At 47.7% G+C, this 20,370-nt stretch overlaps 1 protein-coding gene across 2 annotated transcripts in view; it reads right to left on the reverse strand.

The window, feature by feature from the left end:
• Positions 1–20,370, reverse strand: part of RNF216 (ring finger protein 216) — a 138,655-nt gene that overhangs the window by 89,108 nt on the left and 29,177 nt on the right. For both annotated transcript variants that reach the window (XM_070064338.1, XM_051839048.2), the window contains 3 exons: positions 19,450–19,552; positions 18,231–18,395; positions 5,800–5,914 (listed from right to left, as the gene is read on the reverse strand). In XM_070064338.1, coding sequence (XP_069920439.1) covers positions 5,800–5,914; positions 18,231–18,395; positions 19,450–19,552 — 383 coding nt within the window. The remainder of the gene's footprint in view (positions 1–5,799; positions 5,915–18,230; positions 18,396–19,449; positions 19,553–20,370) is intronic.

Below are 20,370 nucleotides of genomic sequence, written 5' to 3' on the forward strand. Positions count from 1 at the left end.
CCCTTTGTTTTTACTCAGTTTTTTTTTTTTTTTCTTTTTTTGACAGGCAGAGTGGACAGTGAGAGAGAGAAAGGTCTTCCTTTACCGTTGGTTCACCTTCTAATGGCCGCTGTGGCTGGTGCGCTGCAGCTGGCGCACCGCGCTGATCCATAGCCAGGAGCCAGGTGCTTCCTCCTGGTCTCCCATGGGGGTGCAGAGCCCAAGGACTTGGGCCATTCTCCACTGCATTCCCGGGCCACAGCAGAGAGCTGGCCTGGAAGAGGGGCAACCGGGACAGAATCCGGCGCCCCGACCAGGACTAGAACCTGGGGTGCCGGTGCCACAGGCGGAGGATTAGCCTAGTGAGCCACGGCGCCGGCCTCTTTTACTCAGTTTTTTTAATGGCTTATAAAGTTGACATCTTAAAAATTTTTACTCTTGTACTCTGAAAATAAATGCAACCTAATCTACAAATGTCCCTCTAACTTTTCTCCTGACACACTTATGTACATGCAGTTGTTAGACAGCCTGGCAACCTGTGCCCGCTTCCCCTGACATCACCACCAAGATGGTCCCGACAGCACCTGCCTCACAGGGACCACTGCTGCCGCCTTTCAGAGCCACCCCTAACAGCACTTTCCTTACCCCTGCCAACCACCGACCTGCCTTTCATCTCTGCAGTTGCCTCATTTCATTTCAAGTTCATTGAATTAACCACACCAAAGGTAAACTCTGGGATCAGGTTTCCCATTCAGCAGCTTTCTGGGTATGTACCCAGCAGGCTGCATGTATCAACTGTTTCTTTTTATGGCTGAACAGGATTCCATGGTATGGGTGGTGCCACAGTTTAATTATTCACCAGCTGAAAAGCATTTTGCCTTTTCTAACTTTTGGCCATCTGAATAAAGTTGCTATGACCATGTATATACAAGATTTTTTGTGAAACTAAGTTTTCTTTTCTCTTGGATAAATGCACAGGAATTCAGCTGCTCGGTTGTGTTGCAACTGCATGCTTAGTTTTTAGAGAGACTGCCTAACTACGGGCCTGGTAGCTGAACCTTTTAAACTGGTGATTCAGTTTCTCTGCACTACTTATTGTTTTAGCCATGCTGTAAGGTGTGTGATGATCTCATCGTGGTTTTCACGTGCATTTACTGAATTGCTAATGAAGTTAAGCATATTCTATATTATTATATGCCATCCACAAAGTCTGTTTAGAAAATAAAAGATAGAAGATATTTCACCAATTTGTTTTTCTTTTCTTTTTTAAAATTTATTTGGCAGACAGAGTTAGACAGTGAGAGAGAGAGAGGGAAAGGTCTTCCCTCCGCTGGTTCACTCCTCAAATGGACACCACAGCTGGTGCTGTGCTGATCCAGCCTCCTCCTGGTCTCCCATGTGGGTGCAGGGGGCCAAGCACCTGAGCAATTGTTCACTGCCCTCCCGGGCAACAGCAGAGAGCTAGACTGGAAGAGGAGCAACTGGGACTAGAACCGGTACCCATATTGGATGCTGGCACCACAGGCGGAAGATTAACCAAGTGCGCCATGGCACCGGCCTCTAATTTGTTCTTCTACCTTATTTTTTTTTTTTTTTAAGATTTATTTATTTATTTGAAGGCAGAGTTACAGACAAAGGGAGGCAGAGGTAGAGGCAGCGACAGAAAGGGAGATCTTCCATCCGCTGGCTCACTCCCCAAATGGAGCTAGGGTTGGGCCAGGCCAAAGCCAGGAGCCAGGAGCTTCACCAGGGGCTCCCACAGGTGGCAGGGGCCTAAACACTCAGGCCATCGTGCGCTGCTTTCTCAAGCACATTAGTAGGGAGCTGGATCAGAAGTGGAGCAGTTGGGCCTCAAAACAGAAACCATGTGGGACCCCGGCACTGCAGGAGGCAGGCAGCTTTACCCCCCCCCGCCCCCCCGGCCATAGAATTGGCCCTACTGTTAAGTTTTAGGAGATCTTTTTATTCTAGACAGTAGTCCTTTGTCAGAGATGTGCTTTGCAAGTACTTTGTCCCTGTCTGTAGCTTGTCTTTTTGTTCTCTTAAAAAAGGTCATTTGCTGACTAAATGTTTTGAATTTTGATGGTGCCAAGTCTAAGAACTCTGAGTATCCCTAAATCTTAAAGATTTCTTCTATGATTTTCATAAAAGTTTTACAGTTTTGGGCCGGCGCCGCGGCTCACTAGGCTAATCCTCCGCCTAGCGGCGCCGGCACACCGGGTTCTAGTCCCGGTCGGGGCGCCGGATTCTGTCCCAATTACCCCTCTTCCAGGCCAGCTCTGTGCTGTGGCCAGGGAGTGCAGTGGAGGATGGCCCAGGTTCTTGGGCCCTGCACCCCATGGGAGACCAGGAAAAAGCACCTGGCTCCTGGCTCCTGCCATCAGATCAGCGCGGTGCACCGGCCGCAGCACGCCGGCCGCGGCGGCCATTGGAGGGTGAACCAACAGAAAGGAAGACCTTTCTCTCTGTCTCTCTCTCACTGTCCACTCTGCCTGTCAAAAAAAAAAAAAAAAAAAAAAAAAAGTTTTACAGTTTTACATTATGTGTGAGGTAGAAACTCAAGGTGTTTTTGTTTTTGCTTATGGATATCCAACTGCCCTAGAATCATGTGCTTAAAAAGTATAGCTTTTGGGGCTGGCACCACAGCGTAGCAGGTAAAGCCGTGGCCTGCAGTGCTGGCATCTCATATAGGTGCGGTTTCAAGTCCCAGCTGCTCCACTTCTGATCCAGCTCTCTGCTATGGCCTGGAAAAGCAGCAGAAGATGGCTCAAGTCCTTGGGCCTCTGCAGCTGCATGGGAGATCTGAAAGAAGCTCCTGGCTTTGGATCAGCGCAGCTCCAGCCATTGCCATCTGGCGAGCGAGCCAGTAGTGGAAGACCTCTCTGCCTCTGCCTCTGTGTAACTCTGCCTTTCAAATAAATGAAAAAATCTTTAAAAATATTTAGAGAGTATAGCTTTCTCCCACTGAATTGCTCCTGTACCTTTTTGAAAACCAGTTGGCTGGGGGCAGCATTTGGCCTGGAGGTTAAGCTGTCCCCTGGGACACCCACATCCCACGTGGAGGCACCAGTGTTTCAATCCCAGCTCTGATCCTGAATGCGCACCCGGGGAGGCCACAGTGACCGTGCAAGTAGTGGGTCCCTGCACCCACATGAGAAACGCAGAGGCAGCACCTGGCTCGTGGCTTCAGTCTAGCCCAGCCATGACCACTGTAGCCATTTGGGGAGTGACCCACCGGATGGAGATCTTTCTCTCTCTCCTTCTTCCTCCAAACTCTAATCTTCAAATAAACTAAATTTCAAAAAATCAGCTTGAGCCCAGTGCCGCAGCTCACTAGGCTAATCCTCCGCCTGCGGCGCTGGCACCCCGGGTTCTAGTTCCAGTTGAGGCGCCGGATTCCGTCCTGGTTGCTCCTCTTCCAATCCAGCTCTCTGCTGTGGCCCAGGAAGGCAGTGGAGGATGGCCCAAGTCCCTGGGCCCTGCACCTGCATGGGAGATCAGGAGGAAGCACCTGGCTCCTGGCTTCAGATCAGCACAGTGTGCCAACTGCTATGCACCAGCCAGCCATGGCAGCAGCCACCTGGGTGGTGAACTAATGGAAAAAGGAAGACCTTTCTCTAACTCTGCCTGTCCAAAAAAAAAAAAAAAAAAAAAATCAGTTTGAAAGGCAGAGTTACAGATAAAAAAGAGAATGAGCAAGACAGAGAGATCCATCTCCCATGTGCTGGTTCATTCCCCCAAAGCCAAAATGAGTGAGGCCGGGCCAGGAGCCTGGAACTCCATCTGGGTTTCTTGGGCCATCTTTCCCTGCTTTCCCCAGAAACATTAGTGGGTAGCTGGCACAGAATCAGAGAAGCCAGGATTCAAACCGGTGCTTCTATGAGATGCTGGCACTGTAACTGGCAGCTTAGCCCACAGTACAATTCTGGTCCCTGGGTGGAGTTCTTGGCTTCTGGCTTCAGCCTGGCTCAGCCCTGGCCATGGCAGGCATTTAGGGAGTAAAGCAGGAAATGGGGGCTCTCTCTGTCCATCTGGTTCTCTTTTTGTGCCTCTCAAATAAAATAAATTAAAAGTGAAATAAATTAGACATGACAATCTTTAAAAAATATCAGTTAATCACTTAAAATTTCAACAAATGATGAATTAATAAAATGTGGTACACACATACAATGAGTATTAATTCGGCAGTAAAAATGAGTGAAGCACTAATGCTGCTACACAGATGAACCTTGAAACCATTGCACTAGGGGCCAGCGCTGTGGCACAGAGGGTTAAGCCTCTGCCTGCAGCACTGGCATCCCATATGGGCACTGATCTAAGTCCCAACTGTTCCACTTCCGATCCAGCTCCCTGCAAATGCTCCTGGGAAAACAGTGGAAGATGGCCCAAATTACTTGGCTCCTGCACCCACGTGCAAGACCCAGAAGCAGCTCCCGTCTCCTGGCTTCAGCCTAGCCCAGTCCTGGCTGTTGCAGCCATTTGGGGAATGAACCAGGAGATGGAAAATATCTGTCTCTCCCCGCTCTACCTTTCAAATAAATAAATAAACCTCTTTAAAAGAAACATTAGAGACAGACATCAGATCAGTTATTGCCAGAGTCTAGGGAAAGATGGAGGGAAAAGGTTCCAGGTTTCTATCTGGTGATAAATTAACTTTAGAGATGACTGTGCAACTATGATTTCACCAAGAACATTGAACAGCACATACAAAGTGAACTGCATCTTTTTTTTTTTTTTTTTTTTTTTTAGATTCATTTATTTATCAGAAAGAGAAAGAGGCAGAGGAAGAGGGAGAGTCTTCTACCCACTGGTTCACTTCCCAAATGACCACCACAGCGGAACTGGGCTGATCTGAAGCCAGAATCCAGGAGCTTCTTCTGGGTCTCCCACGTGGGTACAGGGCCTGAAGCACCTGGGCCATCTTCCACTGCTCTCCCAGGCCATAGCAGAGAACTGGATCGCAAGAGGAGCAGCTAGGACACGAACTGGCTCCCATTCAGGACGCTGGCACTGCAGGTCAGGGCTTTAACCCACTGTGCCATAGTGCTGGCCACCCCCCTTTTTATTAAGTTTTATAATTAAGTACTCATTTAACAGACAAACAGGAGCAAAGCAGAGAAACAGTCCTATTTCTGAAACAATATACAGAAAAAGTTGTGGTAACTCAGATATCTGTTAAAAAACTCTACAAGCTTACCCTTTTCAGGGTAAAGAGCTTCAGCAGTTATTTCTTTATTTTATTTTATTTTTTTGGCAAGCAGAGTTAGACAGTGAGAGAGAGAGAGACAGAGAGAAAGGTCTTCCTTCCGTTGGTTCACTCCCCTAATGGCCACTAGGGCTGGCGCTGCGCTGATCCGAAGCCAGGAGCTGGGTGCTTCCTCCCGGTCTCCCATGCGGGTGCAGGGACCCATGTACTTGGGTCACCCTCCGTTCAGCAGTTATTTTGAATCACAGATTGTAGAGAGATGCAGTAATGAGCCACTCTCAGATACTGGAGACGCTCGTGCAAGCCGCGAACAATCACTGGCTACATGGTTTATGTTAACACCACAGCCCATTCTCATCCAACTTCAAGATCATTTTCTCCCCAGCTTAACAGCGTCTGTGCTTCCACAGTCTTCCCATCACAGAACATCTCCAGCAGGAAGAAGGAAGCCAAGACTGTAAACACTGTCAGACCCGTCCTTGACAGTCCCTCCTTGGCCTGGCTGCCACTGTGTGGGCAGCCTGTACCGCGCCCTCTGTCACTTACTGCATGAGGCGGGAAGGCCTGCACTGACACCTCACACACTCTCAATGACACTCATGGCTTGCCATTACCTTGTTCAAACTTGAAATCTATGTAAGAAAACTGATTCATTTCTTTTCTCTTTTTCCTTTTTCCACTGGCTTCTGGTGATAGTTCCTGCCACTTTTTAATGGCATCAGAAAAGGCCTAAAAATTGAGAAAGGGAAAGGTTACCACAGTAAACAGAAAACAAAGGCACGTGAAACGGTGGCAACTGCCAAACCTCAGTCGGATTCCCCGCTTCACTATCTTCCCTGACGGCCTTCCAGACAGGAGTGCTTGTCAGAGCCTAGATGTTTATTGACAGATTACACGGTGATGCTGAAGTAACACCCTGACAGTAGGCACTCCACCTCAGAGCACCGATACTCTCGAGAAAGCACCCTCTACCATGAGGCTCTGGTCTGAAACTAAGGTCACAGGACACTGCATCCCACTTGGCAGAACACAGAAACTCCCTAGCATGACTGCTCAAGCTTAAAACAGACAGGCTGCACCTGGATTAGCGTTAAGACTGTAATTTGTCTACTGTCAAGATTGTAATTGATACTAGTTTCGAATAGGCCTTAGGTCAGCTTGACCCTAGTAACTAGGTATTCCCTCTTCTCTCCTTGTGGATTTCGCCTCTCTTCTCACCTGATCTCCTCTCCATGCCTCTTTCGGGCTGGGGAGGTTACCTTCTACAGGTTGAGGACTCTCAAAAATCTCATTCCCGGTCCACATTAACGCCTTTTTCACCTGCTCAACTGCCTAGTGAATTATTTTTTACACAGATATCTCACAGGGCTTACTCTGCATGTCATCAATACTTCCCAAAATCAATTCAGTATCCTTCTCTCTAAACCAGCCAATGACACCATCATCTTCTTTTTTGAGGGGGAACATTTGTTTATTTGAAAGGCAGAGTCACAGAGAGGCAAAGGCAAAGAGAGGTCTTCCATCTGCTGGTTCATTCCCCAAATGGCCACAATGGCTGGAGCTGAGCTGAGCTGAGCTGATCCAAAGCCAGGATCCAGGAGCTTCTTCCGAGTCTCTGACGTGAGCCAAGCTTCCACTGCCTTCCCAGGCCATAGCAGAGAGCTGGATCAGAAGTGGAGCAGGGGCCGGCGCTGTGGCGCAGTGTGTTAACACCCTGGCCTGAAGCGCCGGCATCCCACTGGTCTCTGCTATGGCTTGGAAAGCAGTAGAAAATGGCTCAGGTCCTTGGGCCACTGCACCTGTGTGGGAGACCCAGAAGCAGCTCCTGGCTCCTGGCTTTGGATTGACATAGCTCTGGCCAGTGTGGCCAACTGGGGAGTGAACCATCGGATGGGAGATCTCTCTCTCTGCCTCTCCTCTGTGTAACTCTTTCAAATAAATAAATAAATAATAATAATAATAAAAGAAGTGAAGCAGCTGGGACTTGAACTGGCACCCATATGGGATGCCAACACCACAGGTGAAGGCTTTACCTGCTACACCACAGCACCGGCCCCTACATCACCATATTCTATTTCTACACCTTCCATAACTCCTGGGATCTTGACTAATGTTCTTTAGTCTTTTTAACCATATTGCATGTAGAGGCTCCTGACTAGAAACCTGTGAGTTCACCACTTTGTTCTCATTCAAATATTCTTTCTAGGCCGGCGCTGTGGCTCACTAGGCTGATCCTCCACCTGCGGCACCGGCACACTGGGTTCTGGTCCTGGTCGGGGCGCCAGATTCTGTCCCGGTTGCTCCTCTTCCAGTCCAGCTCTCTGCTGTGGCCCAAGAGTGCCGGGGAGGATGGCCCAAGTCCTTGGGTCCCTGCACCTGCATGGGAGACTAGGAGAAGCACCTGGCTCCCGGCTTCAGATCAGCGCAGTGCGCCAGCCACAGCAGACATTGGGGGGTAAACCAACGGAAAAAGGAAGACCTTTCTCTCTGACTCTCTCTCACTGTCCATTCTGCCTGTCCGAAAAAAAAAAGAAAAGAAAAGAAAAAAAAAGACATATTCTTTCTAGAAAGCAAGGGAAATCCCACACGGTAAAAACATAAATCGGCACTTGGCAGGAAACTGTATCTCTAAAATGCCTATAGGTGCCAGGTTCGTGGTGCAGTGGGTTAAGCTGCCACCGGCCGTGCTGACATCCCGTACTGGAGCATCAGTAAGAGTCCCTGCAGTTCTGCTTCCAATCCAGCTCCCTGCTAACGTGCCCAGGAAAGCAGTGGAAGATGGCCCTAACACTTGGGCCCCTGCACCCTCATGGCAGACAAGCTACAGGCTCCTGCCTGCCTGGACCAACCCTGGTGCCTGCGGCCATTTGAGTGAACCAGCAAATGAGTATCTCTGACTCTTCCTTGTTCTCCATCAATCCGCCTTTCAAATAAATAAATATTTTAAAGATAATAAACTAAAGGAGCCTTTCTCTATAAAGAGTGACAGAGGGAAGGAGAGAGAGAGAGATCTTCCATCTGCTGGTTCACTTCTCAAACGGCCACAACGGCTTGGACTGGGCCAGGCTGAAACCAGGAGCCTAGGACTCTATCCAGGTCTTCAGCGTGGGTGCTTTTTCAGGTGCACAGCGGGGAGATGGATTGGAAGTGGAGCAGTCAGGACTTAAACCAGTGCTCCACAGAATGTCGGCGCTGCAGGTGGTGACTTAACCTGCTGTGCCACAGTGCTGGCCCCCTCAAAATCTTGCTTTAATATAATTCCTTCCTTCTGAGACCTGCCAGTCTACATACCCCAAAGGCACCGTGGCTACTCCTGATTCAGCCTTTGTACGTATCCTTCCTCTGGAAGAACATCTTCCTTAAAGACGGCTTCACCACCACCTTCATCTCCTCCCTAGTGCTCCCAGCTCCCAGGGCTTTCAGAAGACTCGTCTTACTGGTCCAACCCTCTGTGACCCTCGCCCCTCCTAACAGCTGTGTCTGGAAGAAGGCTACTTTGTGTCCCTGGATCTCAGCATCCTCAGGGTCTAGCCCTAACCCATCAGGAAGTCAGCCAGTATGCACGAAGCCCAGCTCAAAGAACCTAGGAACAGCAAATGTTCAAGAATGCCGTTCCTCTTGTTGTTTGACATTTCTCCCAGCTTCAACATTCACAGATCAGACAGGCACTCAACCAACAGTTCTGAGAACTGAGGAACTCTGGTAAGATACTGGAGACGTCTGTGACAACTGCCAAAGCTTCTGTGAGGATGCCCTGGAAGCACTACAATGGCATGTTAATGACGTGAAGGGTGAGGGATGGACACAGGCTCTGAAGCCTGGTGGAGATCAGGCCCAGAGACAGGAATGCCTCACACGTGCAGAGACAAGGATGACAAAGCCATGAGGTGGGAGCCATCTAGGAAGCCGAGGGGGAGATCCCCAGACAGCAGAAGCTTAACAGTGGGTAAAAAGATGGCCCTAGCCACTAGAACTAAGTCCCTCAAAGGAAGGGAGCTTGGGCGCTCATTAAGAAATTTCTTGTGGGGGCCAGCACTGCGGTGTAGCAGGTAAAGCTGTTGCCTGTCAAGCCAGCATCCCATACGGACGCCGGTTTGATTCCTGGCTGCTTCTCTTCCAATCCAGTTTCTTGCTAATGGCCTGAGAAAATCAAAAGATACCTACTCATGCTGGAGACCATGTTAAGAAGCTCCTGGCTCCTAGCTTTGGTCTGGTCCAGCCCCAGCCATGATGGCCATTACGGGAGTGAACTAGAAGATGGAAGATTTCTCTCTGTCTCTCCCTCTTTCTGTCACTCTGTCTTTCAAATAAATAAATAAATATTTAAATATACCTGTATATTTATTTAGGCTCCTTTATTCTTTTTTTTTTAAAAGATTTTATTTATTTATTTAAGAGGTAGAGTGACAGACAGTGAGAGGTAGAGACACAGAGAGAGGTCTTCCTTCTGTTGGTTAACTCCCCAGATGGCCACATCAGCCGGAGCTGTGCCAATCAGAAGCCAGGAGCCAGGAGCTTCTTCCAGGTCTCCCATTCGGGTGCAGAGGCCCAAGGACTTGGGCCACCTTCCACTGCTTTCCCAGGCCACAGCAGAGAGCTGGAGTGGAAGAGGAGCAGCTGGGACTAGAACCGGCGCCCATATGGGATGCCGGCGCTGCAGGCGGAGGATTAACCCACTGCACCACGGCGCCGGCCCCTATTTTTCAAAGATGGAAGATCTGTCTTTTTTTTCTCTAACTCTGCCTTTCAAATAAACAAAATCAATCTAAAGAAAAGAAAAAAAGATACTCCCTGTATGCGCCATGGCAGGCATTCAACAGTCAGTCCATCTGCGGCAGCATTTTCAAGACAAAGCTTGGAGTCTGCCGTGGCACAGCAGGCTGGTCTGCTGCTGGATGCCTGGATCCCCTGTGAGCACTGGTTTGAGTCCTGAGTGTACCACTTCTGATCCAGCTCCCTACTGATGCTTCTGGGAAAGCAACAGAGGATGGCCCAAGTGCTTGGGCTCCTGCCACCCACATGGCAGACCCAAATGGAACTCCAATCTCCTGGCTTTGGACTGGCCAAGCCCTGGCCGTGGTGACCATTTGAAACCAGCACATGGAAGATCTCTCTCTTTCTCTGTCTCCCCTCCATCGCAAACATTCTCTGTAACTCTGCCTTTCAAATAAATAATTTTTTAAACAAGAAAAAACTAACATGCAAATGATCTTCAACACAGTGAAACAATGTCAAGTGTGAATATGAAAACCCAGACTAAAGGGACTAGCACTGTGGCACGGTGGGTTAAAGCCCCGGCCTGAGGTGCTGGTGTCTCATATGGATGCGAGATCGAGACCCAGAAGCAGCTCTCCTTTCTTACAGAGAGGCAGAGACAGACGGAGAGCAAGCGAGCGAGTGAGCGAGTGCACTATCTTTCATCTGCTAGTTCACTCCCCAAATGCTGGCAACAACTGGAGCTGGGCCAATCCGAAGCAAGAGCCAGAAGCTTCTTCTGGGTCTCCCACATGGGTGCAGGGGCACAAGAAACTGGGCCATCCTCCACTGCTTTCCCAGGTGTACCAGCAGAGAGCTGGATCAAAACTGGAGCAGCTGGGCCTTAAACCAGCACCCACATGGAATGCTGCCACTGCATGCAGTGGCTTTACCTGCTGCACCACCGCACTAACCCCTACACCACCATCTTCTATTTCTACAACTCCCTTAACTCCTGGTTAGATTTAGAGATTAAACGTCATCCATCAGGAAGGCCCTCCTGAAGCCCCCTGTGTTCTTAGGGGCTTAAGAACTTAAGAGCCTCCTGTTACACCCTTTTAAAGCATCCTGTAGTTTTCTTTCAAAGTACTTGTCACAGATGCTCCTGGCTTCGGGCTGGCTCAACTCTGGCAGTTGTGGGCATGTGGGGAGTGAAACCAGTAGATGGATGACCTCTTTCTCTCTGTAACTCTTTCAAATAAATAAAATAAATCTTTAAAAAAAAATCCAAGACAAGGAACGTCATCAGATGTAGAATTCAGGAAATAAGCCAGGAGAACACCACATGGAATTCCCAAGATGAGGCTGAAGGCAGGCTTCTGGAAGGTGGCTGTGTAGCAAGAACAGAGATCAGCAAGAGGAGCCAGGAAGAGGAAGGCGAGTTTGGGGCAGATGGACTAAGGGGTAAACTGACAGCTCTGACAATATAAAGAGCTGTATTTGAGCTGTCAGGTGTGGAAACATTTAGCTGGAATAAAAAAATTATCAAAACAATAGGAAATCGGGTCAGTGCCGTGGCTCACTTGGCTGATTAGGAGGATTCTCCGCCTGCGGCGCCAGCATCCCATGTGGGCACCGGTTTCTAGTCCCGGCTGCTCCTCTTCCAGTCCAGCTCTCTGCTGTAGCCCGGGAATGCAATGGAGGATGGCCCAAGTGCTTGGGCCCTGCACCTGCATGGGAGACCAGGAGGAAGCACCTGGCTCCTGGCTTCAGATTGGCGCAGTGCTGGCCGTAGAGGCCATTTGGGGAGTGAACCAACGGAAGGAAGACCTTTCTCTGTCTCTCTCTCACACTGTCTAACTCTATCTGTCAAATAAAAAAAAAAAAAGGAAATCAATACAAATATAAAAATTATCAGGTAATTGCAACTTGAATAACAAGAAAATCCAACAAAACATTATTACGCTACATTATGCTTTAGTAGCCAACGTTTCTACAGTTATAATAATGAAAACTCTGAAAAGTACTGGGGGCCGGCATTGTGGCATAGTAGTTTAAGCCTACAATGGTGGTGCCAGCATCCCATATGACTCGATTCTAGACTCCGCTATTCTACTTTTGATCTAGCTCCCTGCTAAATGCACGTGGGAATGCAGTGGAAGACGGCCCAAGTCCTTGGGCTTCTATAGACCTGGAAAAAACTCTCGGCTCCTGGCCTCAGCCTGGCCCAACCCTGGCTGTTGTGGCCATTTGCGGAGTGAAACAGCAGATGAAGATCTTTCTCTGTAACTCTGCCTTTCAAGTAAATGAAAAATAAATCTTAAAAAAAAAAAAAAAATCATGTAAGGGCCCATGCTATGGCGCAGAAGCTTAATCCTCTGCCTGTAGTGAGGCATCCTATATGGATGCCCATTCTAGTCCCGGCTGCTCCTCTTCTGATCCAGCACCCTGCTAATGCACCTGGGAAAGCAGTAGAAGATAGCCCAAGTCCTTGGGTCCCTGCACCCATGTGGGAGACCTGGAAGCAGCTCCTGGTTCCCGGCTTTGGATCAGCCCAGCAGCTCTGGCTGTTGCAGCCATTTGGGGAGTGAACCAGCAGATAGAAGACCTTTCTGTCTCTCCCTCTCACTGTCTGTAATAAATAAAAATCTTTAGGCCTGCACCGCGGCTCAATAGGCTAATCCTCCACCTGCGGTGCTGGCACCCCGGGTTCTAGTCCCATTCGGGGCACTAGATTCTGTCCCGGTTGCCCCCTTCCAGGCCAGCTCTCTGCTATGGCCCGGGAGTGCAGTGGAGGATGGCCCAAGTGCTTGGGCCCTGCACCCCATGGGTGACCAGGAGAAGCACCTGGCTCCTGGCTTTGGTTCAGCGCGATGTTGCCGCGGCGGCCACTGAAGGGTGAACTAATGGCAAAAGGAAGACCTATCTCTCTGTCTCTCTCTCACTGTCTACTCTGCCTGTCAAAAAATAAAATAAAATAAAATCTTTAAAAATATTTGTGCATATTTGAAAGATGTTTATGTCTAAGATCTAGCATTCCCATCCACCAAAAGAATAAAAATACAAAAAATCTCTAGAGTTCACAAATCAAACACAACCATATGCTCACAAATATGGAAGTAAATGCCAGAAGACATGGATAAAGAGTTGCCTCAGCAGAGTTGAGGATAAAGAGACCGTTAGCTTGCCACTTAAAAACATGATAAATAATCACTTCAGCACTATTTGATTTTTTTTTAAAGCAGCCCTTTTTATTTATTTGAGAGGTAGAGTTACAGACAGAGAGGGAGAGAGAAAGGTCTTCCAACTGCTGGTTCACTTCTCAAATGGCCGCAGAGGCCAGAGCTATGCCTACCTGAAGCCAGGAGCTTCTTCTGGGTCTCCCACATGGGTACAGGGGCCCAAGGACTAGGGTCATTTCCTGCTGCTTTCCCAGGCCATAGCAAAGAGATGGATTGGAAGAGGAGCAGCCAGGACATGAACCAGTGCCCATATGGGATGCTGGCATAGCAGGCAGGCAGAGGCTTAGCTCACTACACCACAACGCCAGCCCCTATTTGATTTTTTTAAACTATGGAAATGAATTACTCTGATCAAGATACTCACTGTGAAAGTATTTCCTGCTGCGAGTTTCACAGCTTTACTTACTCCCTCCAGGTTAGATTTTTTCATTAAAAACATTTAGCAGTGGGGCTGGCATTGCAGTACACCAGGTTAAGCTGCTACTTCAATATCACAGCACCAGTTGGAATCCTAGCTGCTCTGCTCCCTATCCAACTTCCTGCTAATGTGCCTGGGAAGGTAACAGAAGATGGCCCAAGTTGGGTCCCTGCCACTCATGTGGAAGAGCAGGATGGAGTTCCTGGCTCTTGGCTTTGCTTTCATATAGACCTGGGCTGTTGTGGCCATCTGGGGGAGTGAACTAGTGAATGCAAGATCACTATCACTCTTTCGAATAAATAAATAAATCTTTAAAATAAATAAGTAAAAACAGTTAACAGTGAAGTGGTAGAACATTTTTTGTTCCTTTAGAACTCTAACCAGAAAAGAAATATAAAAGGTACTACACTTGGGGTCTCAAGAAATCTGTCCACAGGATACTTAAAAAAAATGGTTGCGCTCAAAGACCGAGAACCCTCCACCCCCACCCACATGGGGCGGGGTTCCCTGCATTCTGGGCCTCCACACTGCAGATGGGGAGCTGATGAGGGAAGCCCTCTCTGGGCGGTAGTCCACTTCTGCTTGAATTCAATGCTGCAAAACCTAAGGAGACTGAATCCTGAGAAGGCGTCTGAAGTATTTGCTAAGAACTGACCCTGAAGATGGTATGAAAGCCTACAATGGTTCTGAAGGACACAGAAACAAGTGTGAAGGGACGGGAACTCTAATGAAATCTGTCGTAAATCAGGGGCCGGTGCTGTGGCTCACATGGCTAATCCTCCACCTGCGGCACCGGCATCCCACATGGGTGCTGGGTTCTAGTCCCGGTTGCTCCTCTTCCAGTCCAGCTCTCTGCTGTGGCCTGGGAAGGCAGTGGAGGATGGCCCAGGTGCTTGGGCCCTGCACCCGCACAGGAGACCAGGAGGAAGCACCTGGCTCCTGGCTTTGGATCGGCGCAGCTCCGGCCGTGGCAGCCATTTGGGGGGTGAACCAACAGAGGGAAGACCTCTCTCTCTAACTCTATATGTCAAATAAATAAATAAATATATAAAAAAAGGAAATCTGACGTATAAGAGGCACTAAGTTATGGCTTTACACACATTACCACCTAATCTTCTTGATAGCTATGTAAGATTCTCTATCTACTCTGAAAGAAAACTAAAGGTCGACAAGTTGAAGACACTTGCTCAAGTCACACACTAACAAGTAGCAGAAATAGAACTAGGATCCAAGGTGGGAGGAAAGAAAAAAAAAATCAAACGTGAGTTTGATCAAATTTCTAAATCTATCAACTTAACAGAGAACTAGATAATGACACCAAAGGGATGTAGGCAATGAAAGCTAGACTGGCAAACCTATAGGACAAACTCAATGCTTTCAACAAATAAGCTGTAAGAAAAAAATCAATTAAGGGCCAGTGCGGCGGCTTAATAGGCTATTCCTCCGCTTGCGGCGCCGGCACACCGGGTTCTACTGTGAACAGTGTCTCTTGCTATTAATTTAATGATTAACACTCTTATGTATGACATCAGTGATCACCTGAGGCTCTTGACATGAGCTGCCTAGGCTATGGAAGTCTTCTGAATCCACAAACTCTGTCGGTATTTAGACAAGGCTGTAAGCAAAGTGGAAGTTCTCTCCTCACTTCAGAGAAAAGTACCTCTATCTTTGATGGCCACTTCTTTCCACTGGGGTCTCACTCACTGAGATTCTTCACGTAGGACATTTTTGCATCAGTGTCTTGGATTTCCATGCCTAAAATGCTCTCAAGGGCTTTTCAGCCAACCAGAATGCCTTAAGGGCTTATTTTGAGGTCAGAGTGCTATTTAAAGTGATTGTCATTCTGTGAGTCTGCTGTGTGGACTGTTTCCCATGTTGGAGCATTCATTCCTTTTTAATTCTATCTACTATTATAACCAGACCCTTAACCCTATCTATATGATCACTTTAACACTTAAGATGGTATTTTTACTACCCAGCTTAAGGAGATTTGGGGTTCCATGGCAAGTTTTTAAACTGTATCTTTAGAAGTAAGTCTGTAGGAATGTATGCAGAACTACACAGCTTTAGAGTATATATGAGTATATATATATATATATATATTTTTTTTTTTTTTTTTGACAGGCAGAGTTAGAGAGAGAGACAGAGAGAAAGGTCCTCCTTCTGTTGGTTCACCCACCAAATGGTCACCACGGCTGGTGCGCTGCGCCGATCTGAAGCCAGGAGCCAGGTGCTTTCTCCTGGCTCCCATGCGGGTACAGGGCCCAAGCACTTGGGCCATCCTCCACTGCACTCCCGGGCCACAGCAGAGAGCTGGACTGGAAGAGGAGCAACCAGGACAGAATCCGGCGCCCCGACCGGGACTAGAACCCGGGGTGCCGGCGCCGGAGGATTAGCCTAGTGAGCCGCGGCACCTGCCTAGAGTATATATCTTTTAAAGACAGACATTGAAATAGCTGTGGAGGAAAATGATGAGATATTTGTAATTTGCTCCAAAACTGTCTGGGTAGGAGGAAAATGGGCAGGGATAGAGATGCATTGAGACTAAGCATGAGCTGATAATGACCAAAGCTGAATGCTGGGTAAACAGGGACTGGTTAGAACACAGTCTCTACCCTTGTATGCTTGTGGGCAAATCCAGAGGAGTGTGACACAATCTCCACAGTGAACATGACTTCACGAGTGGTCCTGTTTACAGGTGGCACAGAAAAGCCACACCATTTGTATAACCCAGAAATGTTTGTGAGTATGTTGCCCATCCCTTGGTCTAGACTATGGCTACTTTCCAGAAGACAGAACTCCTGTGCAACTTTAACACATAGCAAGCCCAAGTTCTAAGTTCTAACTGGGTGCAAATTTTTATTTCCACCACAGAGTATTTCCTCTGAAACACTCCTCTTTAATTCACAAAGCATGACCCACCCCATTTCAAAACCCATGTAAATTTCTAAACACAACAAAACAAACAAACAAAAAAAATAGAAACACCAGAAGCTACAGAAGGATCAGAAAGATGCAGCAAGTGAGGAGGAAATGCACAGAGAACTGGATTAGTTTTTCAAGCAAAGAGTTTCAAAGATAGGAGGTGGCGCGGGAGAACCTTTAGATGAATCTTCCTGTCATTCAAAGCTGCCTGAGGACGCACAAGGTTTACCGAAGAGTTGCAACGTAACTACAAAAATCTACACCACCCATTCAAATGACTGGGCAGTGGAATGACCAGACCCTTTGTTTTCTGTGTGTTTTTTTTTTTTTTTTTTTGCAAACAGTAGGTGGGAGGGACACCTGCTAGTGCAGTTTCTTCCATGGGCACCCGGATGGGGCCCATCCCCAGGCACCATCAGGACTAATGAGACCAGAAGAGCCACTGCTTACTGCTGCCGTTTCCTCATTCCTCTGGGCTCCCAGGAACTGAAAAGTTGCAAAGGAAGCAGACGAGAGTCCTGCTGCAGGCCGACAGATGTCTTGCAAAGAGTAACTTTGGGGAGGCTGACTTTCGCTGACAGCACAGGCATTCCCTACTACGCAGCTCTGGGAATGAGACTAAGAAGTAGAAAGCACCAACTTCCCTTCAGAGGAGCTTTACCTAAAACTAACCCACGATTAGGATCGGCAGCTGCCTGACGCTAGAGGTGATGAAAGCACGGCCTGAACTCCGCATGCGCCACATTCACCTGCGGCTCACCTTCCTTCAGGTAAGACCCGGCGGGCATTTTAACCATTAAAGGAATTTCACATTTGTCTTCTGAAAAAAATAAAAATGAGTGTCTGCTGAGATCCACAGAGAGCTCCAGAAGGAGGGTAAGGTTTAATGCAGCAGGGGGCCTCTGCTGGCCCTCAGTCTTCTGGGAACTGCCTACTGCTGTTGTCAGACAAGTACTGCGCAGGGCACCTCACTAAATGAGTACATCTGTGTCAGCTCAGTGACCAGTACCACCCAAGCTACGTAGCACAGGCCCTAATGTGCCATCTTATTTCAGGCCCTGAGAGTAAACTCTGGTGCTGTCAGTAGCTGCCCACTCTGAGGCTAGCCACCAGCTGGACACAAGTGTGTTCCTGGGTTCATGTCACTGGTAATAGAGCCACTGGGGGATAGCTGTCTGACCCTGTCAGCAGTCAGGAAGGAGCAGGACTGGAATTAACCTTTTGTCCTCTAATCATCCTTTATTTCGTAAGGCTGCTGTCCTCCATGTCTTCATGGTCAGACTAGAACTTTCCTGCTTCTGATCTATCATTTCTTTCCTTTTTTAAAAGATTTATTTATTTGAAAGGGAGGGGGAAAGACACAGGGGAAAGAGGAATATAGAGAGAGAGCTTCCATTTGCTGGTTTACTCCCCCAAATGGCCAGCAAGGGCTGGGGCGGGTCCAGGCCAAAGGCAGGAGCCTGGAGCTCCATCTGGGTCTCCTGGGTAGCAGGGGCCCAACCACTTGAGGCATATTCCACTGCTTTCCTAGACACACTAGCAGGGAGCTGGATCAGAACTGGAGGCTGCTACATCAGAAGGCTGGCCCCATCATTTCTTTTCAGATCTTCCTGATCAGCAAACAGCTTTTTCTACTTAACTCCACCCCAACAAACGCCTTTAGCTCTCTGCCATCCTAAACCGTCCCAATTTCCAGAAGACGGACAACCCGTTCTGTTAGCACAGGAAGAAGCAGTCAGGAGGAGAGGAAAGGCAGGTCGAGCACCTTTCGGGTGATTGCATAGTGTCCTTTGAGCTCATGCAGGGCCCACTTGATGTCCTGGCTGCTGAGCATTCTGAAGTCGGCCATCAGGAGGTCGGCAGCTTGAATGAAGCAGCGCTGGTCAAGAGGAGCCAGTTTGGAATAGTCAAAGAAGTCTACTTTAGGCAACTGGAATGAGAGGAGCACACAATGAGAGGCTGGTGTTTCCCAAGGGGAATCACTGTGGGACAAGTACTGCCAAAAAGAATAATCATTTGTTCTTATAATTCCTCTATAATGAGGTTTCTAGCCCTATAAACAGAAGAGTGGCTCAGAGGTCAACGACTGGCGACTTGTGTCTCTAGATGGAACTAACAAACAAGTGTAACTGGGGATCTGAATGCATTTTTTCAGCTGGTTTCTCTCCATAAAACATTGTTTTCCTATGACAAAATATGTAAAAGAAAACCTTGAGTCTGTGGTGAGGGGGAGGATTAAACAAGAGACCTTAAGTCAGTTCTGAATTACATTTTCCTTTACCATATAACATACTAAAGCCAACTTTAGATCACAATTATTAAAGTTTTTTAAAAAATCAAACCATAACATCTTGATAATGGGATGTGGTTGAACAGATGTATGAACTGTTATACCAAAAGAAAAAAAAACCACAAAGAATAAACCAAGCAATGATCAGCACACTGAAGGATTTACAGGGAGGTATGGTTAAGTGCTGTAATTTACTTGGAAATGCACTATAATAAAATGAATATTATAAAGATATCCTGATGGAAAAACAGAGGAAACCTATGTAATAAAGTGGATTCCATAAAATGTTAATTTTTTAGTAGCACTGGTGGTAGGAACACAGGTTATAAATATAAAATATCTCAATTATTCTGTATGTTTGAAAATTTTCATAATAAAATGTTAAGAAAAACTCTAAAATGACACAAAGAATTTTTGCCAATTTCTATTTCATTTTAGGAACTTGCTTTATAGCAACAAAAATACAGAGGATTTCACTCCTTATGGGAGAGGAAGATAAGAATAACACAAGGCAGAAGTGAAATACACAATTCAGAGTGGCTGGAATTGAGAGACGCCACCGAAGTACAGATTTGTTCTGAAATCCCATTTTCCATCCCAAACGTGTCCTCACAAAGCACTTTCTTTCCACAGCAACGATGAAGACAGTAGCAGAGCATTTCCAGAAACAGCAAAACCAGGGCACAACACTTGCCTTTGTCTCATCCTGGCTGGCAAGCAGGCTGCTGCTGGGGTCTATAATGACTCTATCTTCTCTCTTTGGATAATCTGGATTTTCCAGAAGAAAATTACAAAGTCTGCAAAAACAAATGATGTTACTTTCACACTACCTCCAACTCTCGTATCTGCCCGCTGATCCAAGTGCACTGTTTGAAAGTCCGTAGTCACAAACAACTAGCCCATCAAGGAATTAAGGTGCCTGTACTCCAGAAAACCAAAGAAATGAAGACTTATACTGAATTTCTATTTTGATTAGCTTAAAGAGCAATGAACATGTTAATGAATGCAAGCTCCTCTAAAGCTTGTCTATTAGTTGTGTGAGATGTAATCAAGCTGTTGAAGTTACTACCAGTTGGGGCCGGCGTGGTGGCTCACTAGGCTAATCCTCCGCCTGCAGTGCCAGCATCCCATATGGGCGCCGGGTTCTGTCCCGGTTGCCCCTCTTCCAGGCCAGCTCTCTGCTGTGGCCCGGGAGTGCAGTGGAGGATGGCCCAAGTGCTTGGGCTCCTGCACCCCATGGGAGACCAGGAGAAGCACCTGGCTCCTGCCATTAGATGAGCGCAGTGTGCCGGCCGCAGTGGCCATTGGAGGGTGAACCAACGGCAAAGGAAGACCTTTGTCTCTGTCTCTCTCTCTCACTGTTCACTCTGCCTGTCAAAAAAAAAAAAAAAAAAAAAAAAAGAATAACAGGGTAGGACAACACACAGTGACGTATCACCACCCAGACATAACAAACGTTACCACTCCAGGCTCTTCACTCTAGGGCATAATCAAATCACACAACTGCTCTTGGGATGAGCCCACGTGGAGGGCACAGCTCCAGCAGGGTCAGTCACAAGAAAGCTTTGCTCACTGGGCAACTGGGGCCTACCGTCTTCTCTGTCCTACTTCCATT

This window comes from Oryctolagus cuniculus, chromosome 19 (genome assembly GCF_964237555.1).
Source record: "Oryctolagus cuniculus chromosome 19, mOryCun1.1, whole genome shotgun sequence".
In the NCBI taxonomy this organism is placed as follows: Eukaryota; Metazoa; Chordata; class Mammalia; order Lagomorpha; family Leporidae; genus Oryctolagus; species Oryctolagus cuniculus.